This window comes from Phallusia mammillata, chromosome 3, assembly GCF_965637545.1.
Source record: "Phallusia mammillata chromosome 3, kaPhaMamm4.hap1.1, whole genome shotgun sequence".
NCBI classification, from domain to species: domain Eukaryota; kingdom Metazoa; phylum Chordata; class Ascidiacea; order Phlebobranchia; family Ascidiidae; genus Phallusia; species Phallusia mammillata.
Genome location: NC_137254.1, coordinates 23,527,320 through 23,551,442, shown reverse-complemented (window position 1 = coordinate 23,551,442; position 24,123 = coordinate 23,527,320). Strand labels below are relative to the sequence as shown.

The 24,123-nt window shown below is 45.4% G+C and overlaps 1 protein-coding gene across 1 annotated transcript in view; it reads left to right on the top strand.

The window, feature by feature from the left end:
- LOC145217332 (uncharacterized) overlaps positions 1 to 4,435 on the top strand; it is a 42,751-nt gene extending 38,316 nt beyond the window's left edge. The window contains exons 3-7 of the mRNA XM_080084588.1: positions 1,605 to 1,793; positions 1,868 to 2,040; positions 2,116 to 2,204; positions 2,782 to 3,020; positions 3,767 to 4,435. Coding sequence (XP_079940714.1) covers positions 1,605 to 1,793; positions 1,868 to 2,040; positions 2,116 to 2,204; positions 2,782 to 3,020; positions 3,767 to 4,186 — 1,110 coding nt within the window. The 3' untranslated portion in view covers positions 4,187 to 4,435. The remainder of the gene's footprint in view (positions 1 to 1,604; positions 1,794 to 1,867; positions 2,041 to 2,115; positions 2,205 to 2,781; positions 3,021 to 3,766) is intronic.
- The last annotated feature ends 19,688 nt before the right edge of the window (positions 4,436 to 24,123 follow it).

Below are 24,123 nucleotides of genomic sequence, written 5' to 3'. Positions count from 1 at the left end.
ATTTTATGCCAAGGTGGGTTCACAAAAGTGATATGTTGCGGCAACGTTAATTTGCCACCTAATTTTAAAAGACGTTTTTTTCGAACATATCAGATACTTCATCTGTGTCATGTTGTTTGCTGATTTCTTTCGTGCAATGTGAAAGTCAAGTGACCTGTAATCAAATGACAGTCAAGTGACACGTAACAACGAACGGTTCTTCCTTTTTATTTATTTTTTACGAACGATTGTTGCAACATTGCGCAGAAAAACTTGGATCAAGCAAGTAATAAAAACGGCGAAATGTTTGAAAAACACATTTTACATGCACTGCCATTCTTATTCTCCAGTCCTTAAAATAGTTGATCCGTTTTCATGCACGAATGGAATCGATGGGAATATGTTTGTTCCAGAGTGTGCGCTTGTGGTACAGCAAACTTCGTCAATCCGGACCCGTTTGGACCCAAATAATTTCCTAATTAGGCGAAGATCCGGATTAACCAATGACCAGTAAAGCCTTGCCACATTACAAATCATGTCTACCTCGAGTTTTGTCCGAATTTGGCGAAGATCCGGTTTATCCAAGGTTTACTGTATAAATATAAAACGATGAAAATAACGGCCCAAATAGACGTAAAAAGCGACATGCTTTATTGGTCAAACGTTTTGGCAAATGATCATGTCATCATCAGTGATATGAAGGGCCACGTGATGATGACATGGGCATTTGCCGAAACACTTGAACAATAAAGCATGCCGCTTTTTATACGTCTATTATGGCCGTTATTTTCATCAATAAACTCATGAACAGATCCGTATATAGTGTTCAAATATAAAGTGTTTGTCAAATATTGGGTTATTTCCGTGCATTTTTTTAAGCGACAAACTGCTTTAAAGTGAACTGTATGACAATGACCGAAATGCTGCTAACACGCCCGCGATGACACTTAAGTGGAGCTCTTCCATCAGCGTCAAACTCTCATATAAAACACAACACTGATTGCTATAAAGTTCAAGTGCTCTTGCTAAGTGGAAATCGCAATCAACATTTTGGCCAATGCAGAAGGTAAAGCAGCTATAGCTAGCGCAGGACAGTGTCGATTATAAAAATATGGCACGTTTGGGAGGTTTTGTTACGCTTACTATTTTGACTGCAACCGTCGCTGTATCGAAAAAGGGAAAGCCCCTTGTTTTTACTGAGGTAAACATTGTTATGTTTCGTTACTTGATTTTAAGTTTTGTTTTGAGGCTTTTGATGCGCAATGTTTTATGCTGCCTTTCCAGTTTTATAAGCCTACAGGTCGTGTATGATTTAACAGCTTTATAGTTTGTGAACAATTTACAATGTTAAATTGGCCGTACCCGAAACATCCATGAGACGACTCTTACTTACAGTTATGCATTTTAGTGCCCGGATTTTTTTTTGTATAATACTTATCACTTGGTGATCACATTAGCCAAGGACTTGTTGTTAACAATGCATCTAAGTTTTTGGTTAAATACACTATGTTTTGCTGTCTTTATTATTCCGATTAATGTCGACCACTACGAACATTTTGTGCCGCTTATTCTTAACATTTCTTATCATTCCTATTTGCTTATTGTTTACTGCCTATGCTTTTCAGGAACACATAAATAACGTTGTGATCGGTCACAACCACCTACGTACCCACAATGCAACACCAGTGGCGTCAGATATGCGCAAGATTACGTGGGACGAAGAATTGGCGGGAATTTCCAGTAGGTGGAGCAGCGAATGTATGTATGAAATGAATCCGAATGCAGTAACTAAAAGATGGAGAGAATTGGGCCAGGTTTGTGATTCACAAACGACTCAAATGCAGTTTTTATTGAAATATGCCAATGCGATCGCTTTGTCTATGTTTAGAGTTTTTATATGTCGAAGCGTGGCACAAAATGGGAGAAGGACTTCCACTTTATAGCGCTGGTAAAATGGCTCTGGCAGCAACGAAATTATCAATATGAAGAGCAAAAATGCAAGGACGATACATTTTGTTTGGAATATATGAATCTGATGGCAGCAAACACATACAAAGTGGGGTAATATAGCTGACAAGCATTGACTATAAGATGCCAGCTAAACGTATAAAATAATGTTCTAACGCCGATTTACAGTTGTGGAGCAAGCACATGTCCCGAGATGAGACCTTCAGACCCGGAGGAAGGAGACCCGATTTTCTACACTTGTATATACGGACCGAAAGGTAAATAGTTAAATGTCTGGGCACTACTAGACTACGTGAGATTTTTTGCGAATGTAAGTGGTTTGGCAATAACAACTTTCATCCATAACTCTTTAGACATGACAGACACAATTGTTTTGGAAACATTTCTTGGTGCCAAATTTATTAGAATTATGTACCCAGAAAGAGAAATAGCCGTTTTTTACACACAAACTGGGTTGCATATTTACGCTTGGTGCTTCATGCTGTATTAAGCAAGATTATCCCGGCATTTGCTATGAGCGAAAGTATTTTTTCTTATGAAAGGAGTTTTGATTGCATATTACACGTAGAAAGAGTATCCAAAATTTAGCTGTAAATGATTATATCTCACTTCTTAAAAATCGACTTTAATGAATTATGTTTCAAGCCCGAATGGTTTTTTGTATGCGTACTTCAATCTTGTTCCAAAAAGAAATGGTCCACGATATTATTTTTACTGGGCCGGTGGTCCATGGCCCGAAACGAGTTGAGAACCACTGCTATATGTCAAAGCATAGGTTAGAAACCCTATAGATATAACATATAATTGTGTTATACTATGTGAATCATCGCATAGGAAACTTCAACTCTTCTCACATGGCGAGACCTTACAGTGCTGGCGATCCTTGCACAGCCTGTGGTGGGAATGACACGTGCCAAATGAACGTGTGTGCTAACGAGGCCCGTGATTCCCCTTATATACACATAGAAGATACAGTTGATGAAACGCCTGCTAGTGGTCCTCTTGCAGGAGCTGCTGCGGCCTTGGCGATTGTTATTGGAATAATTTCGTCCGTTCTTGTTTACCTAAAAAAGGTAGGCTTGTTTTTAGTTTTACTGTTAACGGCTTTACATTATTTTTGATCATTTGTTCCATGTTGTCTGATAAATAACAAAAAGTATCCAACGAAAGGGTTGTCGCGATACCAAGTTTTCATTCCTATACCAATACCCGATATTTTACGCGAAAAGTACTGCGATCTATTGCTTGTAGCCACATTTGGATGTTCTTTTGCCGGTTTGCACTAACCATTACCTAACAGTCTTTAGTGCCGTTTATAAAGCACTGTACGGTCTAAACTTGATCCAAAGTTGCTTTAAGACGCAATAACCTGAAGCGATTTACCATTTTTACGCATCATAACGAAAAGCTTAAAAAACGATTTGTAGTTAAAATGGCTTATTCAGTATAAGTCATGTACTCGATATAGAATGTGAACACTTATTTACTGCGCAAGATGTGAGATTATGGATTGTGCGAGAGCCGGTAGTTAGTTTATGTCGTGAAAGCCGTCAGCATTGTTATATTTGACAGTAACTTTCCGATTCGCTTTGTTTGTCGCTGTTTGCCACAGCATGTTTCCGCTAAGCTTTGGTTGAATTGGATGTTCGTTCGGTTTCCCTGGCATTATGAACTTAATTCTTCCCAATGCTTTGGTGTTTTACACGCAGAAAAATATTGTAGTGGAACCCGGTCCAAATTGATGAAGTATTGTAATGTTGTAACTATTGTTCTATATACTGATTAAAAGCGGCATTTTGTATTCTGTTTGTGCCTTCAGTTTCGTAAGATACTGCCTGACACCAGCGCTGCCAGCGGCACCCCCTCGACTGAGCTTCGGGAAAGAGCTGAGAGTGGAGACGGGAATTCGAGGCCCGCAACCCCGGTAATGGAGGCAAAATTCCGCGAAGCTGAAGTAAACTCGACCCTACCCCAACCCGAAACCAGCAATACTTTCCCTTCCCAAGTCGCTACTGTGGCGCCTCTTTTGGAAGCGGATAATAACCGAATGGAAATTCCAGATACATCCTCAAAGCCGAAAATAGAACCACTCGTTGAAGTGGAGGAGCCCGGTTTAGAATTTCAAGAAACATCTATGCCCAGATTGGAGCCATTAGAAAACGCACGAAATGTAAATAACGCGGATCTTGCGCAAAACGAAAAACTGGAAAACCAAGCACCAGAAAATGATTTAAAATAGGTTAATTGACACCCCAATCGATACAAAAACTAACAGTATAACTCACATAACAACACATCGCGATTCGCAGAAAACAAACCCAAAGATATGCTGACAAAATATCTGGCAAGGTAGGCCAGGAGCATTTGTTTGTTTTTACTTTGGTTCGCAATCTCCCGAAATGGTAGAAGTATGCCTATGAGCTTTCAGTAGAATCCGCGTAGAGGTACTTTGGTATTCGCAAAGTTTGCTCCGTCAAATCCCCTATTCGGCTGAACATTATAAAATAAAAGGTTTACATCCGTTTCACGGTGTTGGGTTTTTAGATACATTATCACAAATGCGACAAACAACCGTAATTTATCAATCTTGTTGTGTGTGGTTTAAGAAATGGACGAACCACCTGGACACACCAATCCCGGTTGAGAACCACTGATTTGTAATGATACCTTACTAATAATTTTATCAACCAAACCTCCCATCCTAATTCAGCTTCAAAAGTAGTTCGTTTTTAGGTTTGTACATTTTGGTTCAGACTTAAAATTTGGGCCATCTTACATATCTGCTGCGACATTGGAAATGGCCGACATGTAAAGGGCCTTTTGTTAAGCCTTTTTAACGACCTTCGTTTTCCAATTCCTGGCCATTTTGTTTCCGAAGCCTCCATAGAGTACTCGGTAATGCATAAGATGTCTCCACAAGCTGCTTTCATTCGGAAATCAAATCAGTGGCCTATCTAGTTTATCGTGGAAGACCAATATGGAAGGTAAGTTTTTGTGCCGTGCAGGGTAAGCTTGTACCGCGGCTAAATGGTCCGAGGTGCTTGACGCATGAACTATGAGGTCGTATATGCTCCGCGCGAGGCGCACGTGAAAAGAAATTAGGATTAAGCGTTTTGGGTTTCCTATCGTGAAAAAAACGCAAGGCATTATTACGCTTGTAAAGGTGTTACGCAAACTGCAGGAGATAAGATTAATGCCTGGTATGTTGCCTTACGTGATATATTAACTTCTGCGTATTTCTTGGGACCAACGAGATTAAGTCGCAACGCCTCTTTCAGTAAAATGTAGTCCATTCTGAGATAGAAACTTCCAATACTGGACCTTTTTCGGTGAAAAACGACAGTTAAAAAGCACCCATAGAACACTCCATGTCTTAAGAGCATGTTTGTCTAAAACAAACTGATCTACCAAGTCAAAAACTATCATCTCGCATCACCAATTGACAAATATCTTTTTGTTTGAGATACAGTAGCCTATGTAGTTAATAAAGTCCACTGTAAGGAAAATTTTAGCGCAAAATAATGCAATCGCAATCTGTCAGTGCACCACCAAACTTGGGTAAAAAAAAGTTACTTAGAAAATTAAATGACAACATAAATTTCGAAAAAAAAATGGAAAACACATCTAAATCAACTAAACTTTTCACAATTGAAACAAGACATAGGCTACCTATCAAATCTCTTCAAACAGCTTTTTTCTAGCAACCCAACAGAATTACCAAATGGGAAGAAATTAATTGCGCGAGTCGGCAACACTGGCTCACAAAAACAGACATGCAAAATGCAACACAAACGATATTTTTAAGCCGGTAAACAAATTATTGCGACAATGAACATATAACGTTCGTTTCTATCAATATCTTAATTAACAACAAATGGAATATGCGTGGCAAACTTTTATTTCAACCGCTTTTTCACTAATCAAAGCGGATCATTTTTGTTCGTTTTACATATTTTTATACCTAGCATATTCAAATTTATGTTCGATCGCTTATTTCGGTTAGACCCCAAAGAAACATAAATTATCATAATGGATTATTTTTGCGTTTTTCCCCCCCGTATGCAATTTTAATATAATTAGGAGATAATCACAAAGCATTTCGTCGCTTTTTCGGTCATTTGTGACTAACTTATGGTCAAAACGCTCCAACAAAAACAAAAATACCGAAAAAAGAAAATCAACACAATTCTTTCCCGCTTCTCTTACTGTTGCACATCGCTGTGGTCAGTCAAATTATAACGCAATTGGGTTCCTTTTTCTGTTCCATCTCAAAACGGGGGCAGTACCGTTCGGTACTACTGTCAAGTATTACTGAAATGCAATTCGAATGCCCATTAAACAGTGCCTTCGCCCTGTTCTTGCACGTTTTTCTCCGCGAACGGTCCTTTATCACAACAAGTCGAGCGACGTGGCACCAAGAGGTAGCGTAGCGACGACATGTCGCAACGACGTGGACGCTTCTGCACGCCCAACGCAAAGCCATGGCCACAACTAGACATCGCCCCCACACGACCTTCTAGCGGGCACTGATCTGTTCGTTTTCCGGCATCATCGGTTAAGACGACTTGGCACAAGCGCACAAGTCGCCACCAGCCACGTCCAACGAGCAGGCGCACTCCTCAGTGTCTAGGCTCGGGTTGAGCGGGAGAACACCGGTGGAAACCTCGATCGAACGTCGGCGACCGCCTGCTTGCTCGACATTTTCTGTTTGTGGGTCACCACAAACACTGGAAAATAGAGTCTGGCGTGGCAAAGACATCGACTCCTTGGTCCTTGGCAAGCCGCCTGCTCCAGAAACGCGTTGTGGCAAGCAGGACGAGCGACGGAGCGGGTCGATTCGCGCGACTAAGGTCCGTCCAGCAGTCCAGCAACGAGCGACCAGCTGACACAGTGCGCGCTTCGGTTTGGCGGATTTCCGCGCCCAAGCAACCACTCGCTGCATTCCGTGCCACAACGTGTAGTTGTTCACGTGACTACGAACTATTCAACCGTGTCAACGTTGCGATGACGCAAATGCATGAAAATGAGTCCACCGAAAAGAAAACCACAAACATAAAATTTGAACACCTATTGAAATAGGCCAAGTTTTAGTGCTTGAGTGAAGCTCGTTCTGGTTGTTTTGGCAACTGGGACGTCGGCTCGCCCCCAGCTCCGTCACAGGTGACGTCGGAGCTCGGGAATCGGCCTTACAGCCGGTTTCCCGAGCAGCGGCGGCATTCTGTTTGGGCAGCAACTGGGACGAGTTGAGTTGGCTTCTGTTGGCTGCGCCGGCCTCTCTCGGCTTGCTCGAGAGGATCGGTGCTGGGCCTTGTGCTTGGCACCGCTCCTCAGTTGCTGCAAGTCGAGGCGGTGCCTCTCGGCTTGCTCGAGAGGATCGGTGCTGGGCCTTGTGCTCGGCACCGCCCCTCTCTTGCAGCAAGTCGAGGTGTTGGACTTGCTCCGAACCCACGTGGGCGTGGGAATGGATTACTTATAACAGCGTATGCGAGAACGAAAGCACGTTTTTTTGTGTCCACTTGCTGCTGCTGCTACTGCGGCGGCGGCGAGGCGGGAAAAAATCGGAAGGTTTTTTTAGGTAGTGATGATATGATTAAGGAGACAAATGGAAAAAGAGCACAAAGGTTCTTTTAACCAAGCCCGCCCAAAGAAGCCAGCCATCGCGGGAGCAAAAGCATCCCGCTAGGCGGCTTCTGAGCAAGAGAGGGGAGCAATGCTGGAGCACGAAGCCCCAGCACTGCACCCTCTCCCGTCCAAGAGGAGCGGAGCTGGTCCGTAGCTTAAAAGGAGGCGATGGTACTTGCGCAACGAAAGCTTCCGCGACACAGCAAAGCAAAGTGCAAAGCACCCGCTAGGCAGTGACGCGTCTAGCTCGTTGCAGCGAGACTTCACCTCCCAAAGCTTACTGAAAAGGAAAAATTGCCTCTTTTCAATTCTCCAAACAAACTTCTGTTTGTGGTTCGTGGGAGTGTGCTGCAATTGGTCGTACAGGAAACGTTTTCTCACGTGAGCAAATCCATGGAAACGATACTTCCAGCGTCGTGGCATTAGGTGGTGGTAACATAGCGACAGCATGTCGCAACTGCGCTGGCGAGCGTTTCCGCTCCCGCACCACAACTAGACATCGCCCCCACACGACCTTCTAGCGGGCACTGGTCTGTTCGTTTTCCGGCATCATCGGTTAAGACGACTTGGCACAAGCGCACAAGTCGCCACCAGCCACGTCCAACGAGCAGGCGCACTCCTCAGTGTCTAGGCTCGGGTTGAGCGGGAGAACACCGGTGGAAACCTCGATCGAACGTCGGCGACCGCCTGCTTGCACGACATTTTCTGTTTGTGGGTCACCACAAACACTGGAAAATAGAGTCTGGCGTGGCAAAGACATCGACTCCTTGGTCCTTGGCACGCCGCCTGCTCCAGAAACGCGTTGTGGCAAGCAGGACGAGCGACGGAGCGGGTCGATTCGCGCGACTAAGGTCCGTCCAGCAGTCCAGCAACGAGCGACCAGCTGACACAGTGCGCGCTTCGGTTTGGCGGATTTCCGCGCCCAAGCAACCACTCGCTGCATTCCGTGCCACAACGTGTAGTTGTTCACGTGACTACGAACTATTCAACCGTGTCAACGTTGCGATGACGCAAATGCATGAAAATGAGTCCACCGAAAAGAAAACCACAAACAGAAAATTTGAACACCTATTGAAATAGGCCAAGTTTTAGTGCTTGAGTGAAGCTCGTTCTGGTTGTTTTGGCAACTGGGACGTCGGCTCGCCCCCAGCTCCGTCACAGGTGACGTCAGAGCTCGGGAATCGGCCTTACAGCCGGTTTCCCGAGCAGCGGCGGCATTCTGTTTGGGCAGCAACTGGGACGAGTTGAGTTGGCTTCTGTTTGCTGCGCCGGCCTCTCTCGGCTTGCTCGAGAGGATCGGTGCTGGGCCTTGTGCTTGGCACCGCTCCTCAGTTGCTGCAAGTCGAGGCGGTGCCTCTCGGCTTGCTCGAGAGGATCGGTGCTGGGCCTTGTGCTCGGCACCGCCCCTCTCTTGCAGCAAGTCGAGGTGTTGGAGTTGCTCCGAACCCACGTGGGCGTGGGAATGGATTACTTACAGCGTATGCGAGAACGAAAGAACGTTTTTTTGTGTCCACTTGCTGCTGCTACTGCTGCGGCGGCGAGGCGGGAAAAAATCGGAAGGTTTTTTTAGGTAGTGATGATATGAGGAGACAAATGGAAAAAGAGCACAAAGGTTCTTTTAACCAAGCCCGCCCAAAGAAGCCAGCCATCGCGGGAGCAAAAGCATCCCGCTAGGCGGCTTCTGAGCAAGAGAGGGGAGCAATGCTGGAGCACGAAGCACCAGCACTGCACCCTCTCCCGTCCAAGAGGAGCGGAGCTGGTCCGTAGCTTAAAAGGAGGCGATGGTACTTGCGCAACGAAAGCTTCCGCGACACAGCAAAGCAAAGTGCAAAGCACCCGCTAGGCAGTGACGCGTCTAGCTCGTTGCAGCGAGACTTCACCTCCCAAAGCTTACTGAAAAGGAAAAATTGCCTCTTTTCAATTCTCCAAACAAACTTCTGTTTGTGGTTCGTGGGAGTGTGCTGCAATTGGTCGTACAGGAAACGTTTTCTCACGTGAGCAAATCCATGGAAACGATACTTCCAGCGTCGTGGCATTAGGTGGTGGTAACATAGCGACAGCATGTCGCAACTGCGCTGGCGAGCGTTTCCGCTCCCGCACCACAACTAGACATCGCCCCCACACGACCTTCTAGCGGGCACTGGTCTGTTCGTTTTCCGGCATCATCGGTTAAGACGACTTGGCACAAGCGCACAAGTCGCCACCATCCACGTCCAACGAGCAGGCGCACTCCTCAGTGTCTAGGCTCGGGTTGAGCGGGAGAACACCGGTGGAAACCTCGATCGAACGTCGGCGACCGCCTGCTTGCACGACATTTTCTGTTTGTGGGTCACCACAAACACTGGAAAATAGAGTCTGGCGTGGCAAAGACATCGACTCCTTGGTCCTTGGCACGCCGCCTGCTCCAGAAACGCGTTGTGGCAAGCAGGACGAGCGACGGAGCGGGTCGATTCGCGCGACTAAGGTCCGTCCAGCAGTCCAGCAACGAGCGACCAGCTGACACAGTGCGCGCTTCGGTTTGGCGGATTTCCGCGCCCAAGCAACCACTCGCTGCATTCCGTGCCACAACGTGTAGTTGTTCACGTGACTACGAACTATTCAACCGTGTCAACGTTGCGATGACGCAAATGCATGAAAATGAGTCCACCGAAAAGAAAACCACAAACAGAAAATTTGAACACCTATTGAAATAGGCCAAGTTTTAGTGCTTGAGTGAAGCTCGTTCTGGTTGTTTTGGCAACTGGGACGTCGGCTCGCCCCCAGCTCCGTCACAGGTGACGTCAGAGCTCGGGAATCGGCCTTACAGCCGGTTTCCCGAGCAGCGGCGGCATTCTGTTTGGGCAGCAACTGGGACGAGTTGAGTTGGCTTCTGTTGGCTGCGCCGGCCTCTCTCGGCTTGCTCGAGAGGATCGGTGCTGGGCCTTGTGCTTGGCACCGCTCCTCAGTTGCTGCAAGTCGAGGCGGTGCCTCTCGGCTTGCTCGAGAGGATCGGTGCTGGGCCTTGTGCTCGGCACCGCCCCTCTCTTGCAGCAAGTCGAGGTGTTGGAGTTGCTCCGAACCCACGTGGGCGTGGGAATGGATTACTTACAGCGTATGCGGCGAGAACGAAAGAACGTTTTTTTGTGTCCACTTGCTGCGGCGGCGAGGCGGGAAAAAATCGGAAGGTTTTTTTAGGTAGTGATGATATGATTAAGGAGACAAATGGAAAAAGAGCACAAAGGTTCTTTTAACCAAGCCCGCCCAAAGAAGCCAGCCATCGCGGGAGCAAAAGCATCCCGCTAGGCGGCTTCTGAGCAAGAGAGGGGAGCAACGCTGGAGCACGAAGCCCCAGCACTGCACCGTCTCCCGTCCAAGAGGAGCGGAGCTGGTCCGTAGCTTAAAAGGAGGCGATGGTACTTGCGCAACGAAAGCTTCCGCGACACAGCAAAGCAAAGTGCAAAGCACCCGCTAGGCAGTGACGCGTCTAGCTCGTTGCAGCAAGACTTCACCTCCCAAAGCTTACTGAAAAGGAAAAATTGCCTCTTTTCAATTCTCCAAACAAACTTCTGTTTGTGGTTCGTGGGAGTGTGCTGCAATTGGTCGTACAGGAAACGTTTTCTCACGTGAGCAAATCCATGGAAACGATACTTCCAGCGTCGTGGCATTAGGTGGTGGTAACATAGCGACAGCACGTCGCAACTGCGCTGGCAAACGTTTCCGCTCCCGCACCACAACTAGACATCGCCCCCACACGACCTTCTAGCGGGCACTGGTCTGTTCGTTTTCCGGCATCATCGGTTAAGACGACTTGGCACAAGCGCACAAGTCGCCACCAGTCACGTCCAACGAGCAGGCGCACTCCTCAGTGTCTAGGCTCGGGTTGAGCGGGAGAACACCGGTGGAAACCTCGATCGAACGTCGGCGACCGCCTGCTTGCACGACATTTTCTGTTTGTGGGTCACCACAAACACTGGAAAATAGAGTCTGGCGTGGCAAAGACATCGACTCCTTGGTCCTTGGCACGCCGCCTGCTCCAGAAACGCGTTGTGGCAAGCAGGACGAGCGACGGAGCGGGTCGATTCGCGCGACTAAGGTCCGTCCAGCAGTCCAGCAACGAGCGACCAGCTGACACATTGCACGCTTCGGTTTGGCGGATTTCCGCGCCCAAGCAACCACTCGCTGCATTCCGTGCCACAACGTGTAGTTGTTCACGTGACTACGAACTATTCAACCGTGTCAACGTTGCGATGACGCAAATGCATGAAAATGAGTCCACCGAAAAGAAAACCACAAACATAAAATTTGAACACCTATTGAAATAGGCCAAGTTTCAGGGCTTGAGTGAAGCTCGTTCTGGTTGTTTTGGCAACTGGGACGTCGGCTCGCCCCCAGCTCCGTCACAGGTGACGTCAGAGCTCGGGAATCGGCCTTACAGCCGGTTTCCCGAGCAGCGGCGGCATTCTGTTTGGGCACCAACTGGAACGAGTTGAGTTGGCTTCTGTTTGCTGCGCCGGCCTCTCTCGGCTTGCTCGAGAGGATCGGTGCTGGGCCTTGTGCTTGGCACCGCTCCTCAGTTGCTGCAAGTCGAGGCGGTGCCTCTCGGCTTGCTCGAGAGGATCGGTGCTGGGCCTTGTGCTCGGCACCGCCCCTCTCTTGCAGCAAGTCGAGGTGTTGGAGTTGCTCCGAACCCACGTGGGCGTGGGAATGGATTACTTACAGCGTATGCGAGAACGAAAGAACGTTTTTTTGTGTCCACTTGCTGCGGCGGCGAGGCGGGAAAAAATCGGAAGGTTTTTTTAGGTAGTGATGATATGATTAAGGAGACAATTGGAAAAAGAGCACAAAGGTTCTTTTAACCAAGCCCGCCCAAAGAAGCCAGCCATCGCGGGAGCAAAAGCATCCCGCTAGGCGGCTTCTGAGCAAGAGAGGGGAGCAACGCTGGAGCACGAAGCCCCAGCACTGCACCCTCTCCCGTCCAAGAGGAGCGGAGCTGGTCCGTAGCTTAAAAGGAGGCGATGGTACTTGCGCAACGAAAGCTTCCGCGACACAGCAAAGCAAAGTGCAAAGCACCCGCTAGGCAGTGACGCGTCTAGCTCGTTGCAGCGAGACTTCACCTCCCAAAGCTTACTGAAAAGGAAAAATTGCCTCTTTTCAATTCTCCAAACAAACTTCTGTTTGTGGTTCGTGGGAGTGTGCTGCAATTGGTCGTACAGGAAACGTTTTCTCACGTGAGCAAATCCATGGAAACGATACTTCCAGCGTCGTGGCATTAGGTGGTGGTAACATAGCGACAGCATGTCGCAACTGCGCTGGCAAACGTTTCCGCTCCCGCACCACAACTAGACATCGCCCCCACACGACCTTCGAGCGGGCACTGGTCCGTTCGTTTTCCGGCATCACCGGTTAAGACGACTTGGCACAAGCGCACAAGTCGCCACCAGCCACGTCCAACGAGCAGGCGCACTCCTCAGTGTCTAGGCTCGGGTTGAGCGGGAGAACACCGGTGGAAACCTCGATCGAACGTCGGCGACCGCCTGCTTGCACGACATTTTCTGTTTGTGGGTCACCACAAACACTGGAAAATAGAGTCTGGCGTGGCAAAGACATCGACTCCTTGGTCCTTGGCACGCCGCCTGCTCCAGAAACGCGTTGTGGCAAGCAGGACGAGCGACGGAGCGGGTCCATTCGCGCGACTAAGGTCCGTCCAGCAGTCCAGCAACGAGCGACCAGCTGACACAGTGCGCGCTTCGGTTTGGCGGATTTCCGCGCCCAAGCAACCACTCGCTGCATTCCGTGCCACAACGTGTAGTTGTTCACGTGACTACGAACTATTCAACCGTGTCAACGTTGCGATGACGCAAATGCATGAAAATGAGTCCACCGAAAAGAAAACCACAAACAGAAAAGTTGAACACCTATTGAAATAGGGCAAGTTTTAGTGCTTGAGTGAAGCTCGTTCTGGTTGTTTTGGCAACTGAGACGTCGGCACGCCCCCAGCTCCGTCACAGGTGACGTCAGAGCTCGGGAATCGGCCTTACAGCCGGTTTCCCGAGCAGCGGCGGCATTCTGTTTGGGCAGCAACTGGGACGAGTTGAGTTGGCTTCTGTTTGCTGCGCCGGCCTCTCTCGGCTTGCTCGAGAGGATCGGTGCTGGGCCTTGTGCTTGGCACCGCTCCTCAGTTGCTGCAAGTCGAGGCGGTGCCTCTCGGCTTGCTCGAGAGGATCGGTGCTGGGCCTTGTGCTCGGCACCGCCCCTCTCTTGCAGCAAGTCGAGGTGTTGGCCTTGCTCCGAACCCACGTGGGCGTGGGAATGGATTACTTACAGCGTATACGAGAACGAAAGAACGTTTTTTTGTGTCCACTTGCTGCTGCTGCTACTGCTGCGGCGGCGAGGCGGGAAAAAATCGGAAGGTTTTTTTTAGGTATATGATTAAGGAGACAAATGGAAAAAGAGCACAAAGGTTCTTTTAACCAATCCCGCCCAAAGAAGCCAGCCATCGCGGGAGCAAAAGCATCCCGCTAGGCGGCTTCTGAGCAAGAGAGGGGAGCAATGCTGGAGCACGAAGCCCCAGCACTGCACCCTCTCCCGTCCAAGAGGAGCGGAGCTGGTCCGTAGCTTAAAAGGAGGCGATGGTACTTGCGCAACGAAAGCTTCCGCGACACAGCAAAGCAAAGTGCAAAGCACCCGCTAGGCAGTGACGCGTCTAGCTCGTTGCAGCGAGACTTCACCTCCCAAAGCGTACTGAAAAGGAAAAATTGCCTCTTTTTTTAATTCTCCAAACAAACTTCTGTTTGTGGTTCGTGGGAGTGTGCTGCAATTGGTCGTACAGGAAACGTTTTCTCACGTGAGCAAATCCATGGAAACGATACTTCCAGCGTCGTGGCATTAGGTGGTGGTAACATAGCGACAGCATGTCGCTAGACATCGCCAACTTGACATCGCCCCCACACGACCTTCTAGCGGGCACTGATCTGTTCGTTTTCCGGCATCACCGGTTAAGACGACTTGACACAAGCGCACAAGTCGCCACCAGCCACGTCCAACGAGCAGGCGCACTCCTCAGTGTCTAGGCTCGGGTTGAGCGGGAGAACACCGGTGGAAACCTCGATCGAACGTCGGCGACCGCCTGCTTGCACGACATTTTCTGTTTGTGGGTCACCACAAACACTGTAAAATAGAGTCTGGCGTGGCAAAGACATCGACTCCTTGGTCCTTGGCACGCCGCCTGCTCCAGAAACGCGTTGTGGCAAGCAGGACGAGCGACGGAGCGGGTCGATTCGCGCGACTAAGGTCCGTCCAGCAGTCCAGCAACGAGCGACCAGCTGACACAGTGCGCGCTTCGGTTTGGCGGATTTCCGCGCCCAAGCAACCACTCGCTGCATTCCGTGCCACAACGTGTAGTTGTTCACGTGACTACGAACTATTCAACCGTGTCAACGTTGCGATGACGCAAATGCATGAAAATGAGTCCACCGAAAAGAAAACCACAAACATAAAATTTGAACACCTATTGAAATAGGCCAAGTTTCAGGGCTTGAGTGAAGCTCGTTCTGGTTGTTTTGGCAACTGGGACGTCGGCTCGCCCCCAGCTCCGTCACAGGTGACGTCAGAGCTCGGGAATCGGCCTTACAGCCGGTTTCCCGAGCAGCGGCGGCATTCTGTTTGGGCAGCAACTGGGACGAGTTGAGTTGGCTTCTGTTTGCTGCGCCGGCCTCTCTCGGCTTGCTCGAGAGGATCGGTGCTGGGCCTTGTGCTTGGCACCGCTCCTCAGTTGCTGCAAGTCGAGGCGGTGCCTCTCGGCTTGCTCGAGAGGATCGGTGCTGGGCCTTGTGCTCGGCACCGCCCCTCTCTTGCAGCAAGTCGAGGTGTTGGCCTTGCTCCGAACCCACGTGGGCGTGGGAATGGATTACCTACAGCGTATGCGAGAACGAAAGAACGTTTTTTTGTGTCCACTTGCTGCTGCTGCTGCTGCGGCGGCGAGGCGGGAAAAAATCGGAAGGTTTTTAAGGTTCTTTTAACCAATCCCGCCCAAAGAAGCCAGCCATCGCGGGAGCAAAAGCATCCCGCTAGGCGGCTTCTGAGCAAGAGAGGGGAGCAATGCTGGAGCACGAAGCCCCAGCACTGCACCCTCTCCCGTCCAAGAGGAGCGGAGCTGGTCCGTAGCTTAAAAGGAGGCGATGGTACTTGCGCAACGAAAGCTTCCGCGACACAGCAAAGCAAAGTGCAAAGCACCCGCTAGGCAGTGACGCGTCTAGCTCGTTGCAGCGAGACTTCACCTCCCAAAGCTTACTGAAAAGGAAAAATTGCCTCTTTTCAATTCTCCAAACAAACTTCTGTTTGTGGTTCGTGGGAGTGTGCTGCAATTGGTCGTACAGGAAACGTTTTCTCACGTGAGCAAATCCATGGAAACGATACTTCCAGCGTCGTGGCATTAGGTGGTGGTAACATAGCCACAGCATGTCGCAACTGCGCTGGCGAGCGTTTCCGCTCCCGCGCCACAACTAGACATCGCCCCCACACGACCTTCTAGCGGGCACTGATCCGTTCGTTTTCCGGCATCATCGGTTAAGACGACTTGGCACAAGCGCACAAGTCGCCACCAGCCACGTCCAACGAGCAGGCGCACTCCTCAGTGTCTAGGCTCGGGTTGTGCGGGAGAACACCGGTGGAAACCTCGATCGAACGTCGGCGACCGCCTGCTTGCACGACATTTTCTGTTTGTGGGTTTACCTCAGATACGGTTTGGCAAAATTGGTCCGTTTTGAAATTGCATAAATTACTGTTTGTGGTCGCTCAAAGCTAGCATTTCTTTTCAATCTTTTTACCATGTGATCAAAATGTTGTTAACCTCACGAGCAAATACTTGGCTGAATGGTCTTAGGCGCTTACTTGCACAAAACAACGGATTACCACAACAGCGACCAGGGTTTAAATCCCGTCAGAGAACACAATCCGAATTCAACCCGTAAAGTCTCCAAATCATTTTTTCACCACGAGAATGTTTCGACTTTTCGCTGTTTGCTGAATACAATAAATAGATGGATGTATGGAGCCTTACGTATACACGCTTTAAATTATGCATATAAACACAATTATTCATCGTGCTATCCTCAAATGAACAATTAACTAGGCCTCTTTTTGATTGGATGAATAGTAACACAGAACTTAATGGAAAATTATGGTTGCCGTGTTTGAACATGGCTTAAGTTATTACTGCGTTTATGACCAATAAGCTTTTGTTTTGTTAAAACACCACGAAAAAGCAGAATATGTGCATTAAGGACATTCTATTATATTTTCTTCTCGCAAAAGAATAGAAAATTAAAAACATATATTTGAGCTTTCAACATTATCACACAAACAGTAACAAGACACATAAAATCACTATATTACGTATTTTAGGAAGGTGTTCAAAAAGACACAAAAAACTCTTTAAATTTCATTGTAAAGACACTGTCACTGTGTCACTATATAATTTTTAAAATTGAACTCATTTGGGAAAATATTTCTGCTGTTGTTACAATATTTGTTTAATATTGCTTGAATTTTTGTTGGTAAACTTCAGCTTCTTTGCAATACAGTGTTTGGTTAATTGGAAAATAATACAAGCGTTCCTTATGTTTCGAATACGTCCAGGGCGTATCCATTTTCAAAACAGTTTCTAATCTTCGGGGCACCATTTCTCGCAGCATGATGTCGCTCAAGAGCTTCCGACGTTTTCTGCACACACATATCAATGTTATTCAGTAATCAATTAAAGCTTAGAAAATCAAAGTAGTTTGCCGTGGTAATATCGTGCATTGGAAGAACGATATTTGATTTTTTACTCCCTAACTATCTAAGTCCCTTCTTAATGAAACCACACAGCCGTATATTGCATTAGATCAGTGCATTTACGTGTACCCTTATGAAGCATCACATTAAGGGTCAAGGGTCAAGGGTCACGAGAATATTTCATGAAGCTTTACGGGTACGAGCTCACAATAGGTTAAGAACAACTGCTTTAGAATGCTGTCATTTAAAACTAGCAACAAGCTCCTGTTGGTTAGTACAAATTGGTAAGTATTCTGCTATTTACAATTTTCGTTTCTGCAAAAAAATATGCATGGTTTCATTGGCCTGTTTGCCACATACAACATAAACTAAAAGATTCCAAACCGTTTCTTTTAATTAAGAAAGAAAAAATTACAGGACATTAGGAACATTAATTGTACGAAGGCGTATTGATTTAAATAGAAAATTGAGCTGCTGACGTTATAATGGGCCCGACAAAGCATTGATTGGTTTACGGCAAAAAATGCCGCGACCTTGGCATAGCCGGGTTGTTTCGACACAGACCATTAGGTATCCACAAAAGCGCAATCATTATAGGGTAGTTTCGGCTGCGAAAGTAAGATAACATCGGGTCCTGCACGCAAGCCATTGTTGTGCAACACCAATTAAACCCGAAGTGAACTCCTTGTTGAACACTTTCCAAAAATAACAGTGGAATGTTTTAACGTTTTAATTGCGTTGACTACAACGAATATTATTGTGCCCTAAGGTACAGAAAATTAAAATCCTTTGATTTATGCACGCAAGATTATTTAACAACATAAACATTATATTAAACAAACATTAACCTATAGGTGAATGAAAAACGCGAATTTGACTAAACGGATCGCTTTATAGGAAAATTTGCTTTCAAGATATGCCATAATCGTGATAAAGGCGTCTCGTATGGGACGTTCAAACGTCGATCATTCATAATAAAAACTAATATAGGAGCGTTACTTGCTTATACATTATGCCTTACAACAACACCGTACTTCTTGGTTATATAGGGTTTGCAAAAGAACGAAGCACCTTTAAACCCACGCGTTGCTTTGTTTGCTGAAGTGACTGTCAATTTGCTACACAGGCTGCGTGCTATAGATGGGATGTTAAAATGAGTTATTACCTCCATAGCATTTACATTTTTAGAATTCCCAAACTTTAGGCTTTTAAACTTTCCGATAGCATCAAAGCAATCGGCAGACCTAAACGATGCAAGTCAAAGGGTTCGCGAAATTTCCCATATTGAACTCGTCTTACCCAGGGGGCCACATACTTTTTCAAACGAATTTTAACTATTTCGTTTGGCACCTCAATGCAAAGAACACCGACAGGATAACCTTCCCACAGGGTGAACGTTACAGACGTTTGCCACACAAAGGTCCAGACTAAAACAACATTTTTTACGGTTACAAAAGAGCAATTGCGCGCGTAAGCGAAACTGTTACCGTTTAAAAACTTGTATTTAAATTTTCAGAGTGCGCTTTAACATTCAATTCAAAGGATGTTTTTACTGATTCGAAACTCGGAAATACGACTCGATATCAATTAAAAGGCCGCCCATTGAAACGGATAGAGCCCTGATAGGTTCGATCGGCAAGTGCTTGTACAACGATTTCACAAAAACCTTATTCTGAACCCCAATCGGGAGCGTTTAATACGTTTGAAACCTAGAATCAAACGATCAAGCAGTATCTGACCATCTGGCAGGTAGCATACTTATCGACGATCATTGTTCATTTCAATTGTACATAAAAATACGTTTCAAACACTAATGCAAGAAGGACCTATTGACCATCCAACCAATTGCAACGGTTATTTAAAAACTTAAGTGCAAAAGTGAGTTGTTAATTAAACTAGTAAAGTTAATGCATTTTGCCCTGGCGTTTTTATAAATGCGCAGGGGGGAATTTTTTATGTGCACATTGCGATCAATTTGACTTTTCCTTATTACCTAGTCACCTCATAATTCCCCTGTTCTAGAAGCTTCCCCGTGATTAAACTGTACGCCGTGCTTTGAAATGACAGACCTGACTGAGCAGGAAGCAAAAAATATTTACATTTACACATGATTGCTTATAGGGCAAACATTTCCTCAGTTCGTATTTCCATTCTGCGCATGACACCGCGACACGCAAGAGCGATGTGGACTGGATAATACGCGACTTTCTTTGAACCCTAACGTCCGAAAACGAAAATCTCTAGACTTTATTTTCTATGGGGGTGGGAGCATTATCACGTCAATATGTTTTGGTATGTACTTTTATATCAACGGTATTAAATCGCTATATTTTTATTCGCCGCAAAGTTAGGTACCGTTTAACAAAAAATCTGGCCGAAATCGTTGCATCATATGTAGTAGTTAAGAAGTAGGAATTTAGAATGTAGGCCTACATATACAGGCATTCGTGCAGACACACATAACTTAATGAAGGTCAAAGCGGTTCCATATTTTGTATCAATTCTACGTGAAAACATCAAACGCATCTAGTAATTATACTCAGTTATGGAATATAAAGGGTGCCTTACATAACAATCCACAGCAGACATTACTAAACACACAGAAAATCTTGGGGACGGCTTAAGGCGTTAATGCGTTAAGGCGTTAGGGCCCACCATTTTACTGTAATTCCACCAAATCCAGCAATTCAACTGTTCAATTTTGAGCTTTATCTATCAAGGTTATTTTGTTATGGCACTGGGTTTCATTCAACCGACAAGTTATTGCCATTCATCCGAATCAGTGGAATTCACAAAACGTGACTCGTGGGAAGTTGATTGTCTGACAATACACGTTCTATTATTTACCCACCGCTGAAGCAGAAGCCATGATCAGTGCAAAGAAAATTGCCATGGCAAACAAATGTACTACCATAAGCATTGAACAGAAGGGTTTGAGTTCTTTTTTTTCATCTATCATGCAAGATTTGTTGTGACTAAAATTTGTGAGTAGGCAATCTCAATATTTTTGTCTTGTATTATGTAGTGGTGGTAAACCATTGGAAGGTCGTATTAGTTCCAAAAACCTACCAAAACAGGGTGACCAATCTATGTTATTATGTCGGTGGGAAATACCACTTTTTGTGTCAAACAAATTTGGTTCTCGCGTTTTACCTAAATTTAAAAGGTTGCGTCACTTCTTTGCTACATAACGATATTGTTCCAAACAAATTTAGAAAGTACCGACAAAAATTACACCAGCTTTATTTAAAAACACTTTTTTGATTTTTTTAAACAAGTATATTTATGTAATTGCAGAACAAACCTAGATAAGCTGTTGCCTCCCTTTCCCAATCATGAGACCGAAACTGATATCATCAAAGCCCCTTGCAACTATTTTCCAAACTCTTGCAACAAAAACATAAAATCGTATCGAAAGCGAATTTCGTCAACGCACGTTTCAAGCTGAGGGTATTTCCCAATCGCCGTCATCGTTAAAGCTGCGTCACACCTTCGTAGCGCATCAGTGCACATTCGGTTATAGCCTAGATACCTTTTTATCAGGTAATATGGCGCAACAGGGAACTACCACCCAAAGACGCCTAAATCCTTTTGCCTTTTAAGAAGCTTAGTTCTTTTAAAAAGTGCGACCCATTTTTAGACAATTAAGCTAACAAGCGATTCGTAAGCATACCCATAAAACAAGTTGTTGCTGCCAGGCATATTAGCAGAGAACCACTTTACAAACAAACTTGTGTCAATTAGACCTCTCCACATGAACTTACACCAAGGTCTGGAAACAAAAGGCCCCTCAATCGGCTTTAAACCACTAACAGTCATGTAGGATTTGTGTTTGTTTTCTGTGAAATTTTGGATCCATAGACATATAGAGGATCGTTTTTTCATAATACTCCAAAGGGGTTCGTTTTTTTTTCAGATATGATTTTACCTGTGGCTTTCTGGAGACTAAATCGCGTCACAATCGAGGTTATATGAACCAACGCAGGTAGGACATCTGTTTGGCGTTTTATAGTAGAAATCTGTAGAACATAAAAAAATATCTTCGGTAAGTTTTCTTGACCATTGCCACGTCTTAGAAATACGCTATTTCATACATATTACAAACATATATGCATATTTACTTGGTACTAAATTGTGAGGTTATTCGGTTGGCATACGTTACGATGAAGTGTATAAAATGCTGGGGAAAAACGTATCATTTAGCAATGCTGATGCGTTGACTATATGAGTTGTTTTTTGGTTTTCATAAACAAAGTTGAATACCATCAAATAACACATGCTAACAATCTAACCAATTTTGTTGTCGCAACTGGTAATAAATGCCGAGTCATTCCCTTGGTATTAAAGTCGGTTTAAATTTCACCCAAACTTGGCGGTCCGTGTTGTCCGCTAGTGACATGTGAGGAGCGTCACGTAGCACTAGGTGAAAGGCAGCCGGTTTAACCACCTTAACGCAAACTATTTTTATCCCTGATTGGACACGATCGGGCTTTTCCGTTTGCACAACCTCATTAGCACGTGGTCTTTGCACGCTGCATTCCATATTTCGACTTTAAAATGATATGCAATATCCTTAACCTTAATGTTGCATACTTTGTTTGCAGCATTTACTTTAGTGTATCTAAACCGCAGCCCAAAAATAGGTCGCAATTTGATTAGGTTGTGTCAATGGTTACGTTAGTTCATAAGAGTATTAACTGAGTTTTCCGTACTTTGTTGCATATTTGTCAAAGGTCCCTGACTTACGAAATATTGCAGCAGGAAATTACTACTTGAGGAATTTTGTTGTGACATTGCCACAAAAGTTATTATGTGAAAGCGTTGCTGTTAACTTACGTGTATTATTTGGAAAACGTCATGATTTACTTTGTTGGGGTATTACCATGCGTAAAAGAGAGTGGGTTTAGAGCATAAAAACATAACAAAACATATTTATGTATATACACACACATAATTATGTATAAATTTGTTCAACAGTAAGCATTTACCTTTAGGAGACTAAGATAGGTGGATGAGATGCTTACGCAAAGCAATGTGACGTCTTACGCCAGGCTAACATGGGGTTAGAAGAATGCATACAGTGCCAATAGATTTAACTAAACAAAAGTGCACATTTATTTATGAGAACGAAGCACTTATCTCTCGTCACCAGCTGCACTGATGAGACCTTATAGGTCGAAACAGTGTGCACTGTCGGCAGCGAAGCACTTATGCTGACGTAACATTGCAATTTTAGAATTAAATTATTTTGGAATATTACTAAAGAATATACTGGACATATATGTAATATATGGGCATTTTTCGTTCCACTATATTTAACCATTATTTGTGTGGGGTTTTACTCGATACGAATTTGGCACTGTTTTGTATCACATGATCGGCCTATGTTCTATTTTAGGGTTTGTATTCTAAAATTACACCGTACATCACTCTGTCGACACAGGAAAGTGCTCAATAACATCAAAGATCAAAGACTATTTTCACATAAGGAACTGAAATTAAACCTAAAAGTGTGTGGGATATCGTGAAGTTTAACAAGGTACAAAAATCGTCAAGAGGAACTTTCCCACTTAATGGGTTAAATGATGGTTACAGCGGGATTTTTTTATCTTCGGCAAGTTTTACGGGGTCTATCCCTTTGGCACGGACAAGTACTATTGATTGGCATATAGCGTGTAACCCTAACCAGGGATTTTCTATCACGAAAGGAAACACCCCGACATGTTTGAAGAGTGTCGACAAAGTATACAATGAAATAAAATAAATGGCGGTCTTGCCTTGGTCGATAAAAGGAAGATAGGCCATTATGCAAAGCGGCGGGTGTGGAGCGGGAGCTTATCATAACACTGTGAATTGGAGAAACACCTTAGCCAATTTACCGTTGAAGCAAACAATTTATCACCATTGTGGACGTGTTATAACATCGAATAGGGCAAACGATTTTGTTCCCATGGCATTTTTGCTGCTGTAACTCCGAATCTAACATATCGGAATTAGTTCAAGTCGCCAAACATCTAACTAAAGAAACTTGCTGGTGGTAGCAAATAGTCATAAACCCAGACAGAGGCACAGTGGGATAGTTTTCCAAAAGTAAAACGTATAAATAAACGAACAATATCTATCAGGTATTTCCGGAGCGATCAACCAAGCACTTAAATCCTTATGCATTTATCACAGACTTGACTTCGAAAGCCAGTGTTTAGACATTTCTGCTGTTTCTCGTGTTTCTAGTATTAACACACAATTTTTTTTTCAAGGACCACTTCAACCTCGACACTTAACGCAACATTAACTTGGCCTGTGGTACAACGTGTAGTAACGGGTGAAAAAGTTCCAAAGGTGTGGTCCTTGCCCTATAGTCGTTTATTTCATACAGATCACAACATGACACAATGTATACCATCTAGGGCTAACCATGGTATAACTTTGCGAATAAAGGCCCAGCGAATAGGTTAGGAATGCTTAAAAGTGTATCAACGTATTTTAAAGACGCCATGCACAATTTTGTGAAAAATTTGCCTTAAAACGCTGCCGAATTTGAAACTTTAATGTCTGGGCTAATGGAAAATGTCATGATTTTCCCCAAATCTTCGTGCTCATAATTTCTGTGAAAGAATTAATAATGAAACGGGGTGCCACCTATTGTGAGGGAAACGAAAGTGTCCGATTTCAAATTTTCAGGTTTTAGTTTTTTTTCCGGAAAAAAAACGGAAAGTAGCAAGAATGGTTATAATATTTTCCAGTACTTACAGTTTTTCCAAGACATGGGGCTTTAAAACGTGACGCCTCGGTTGTCCCATA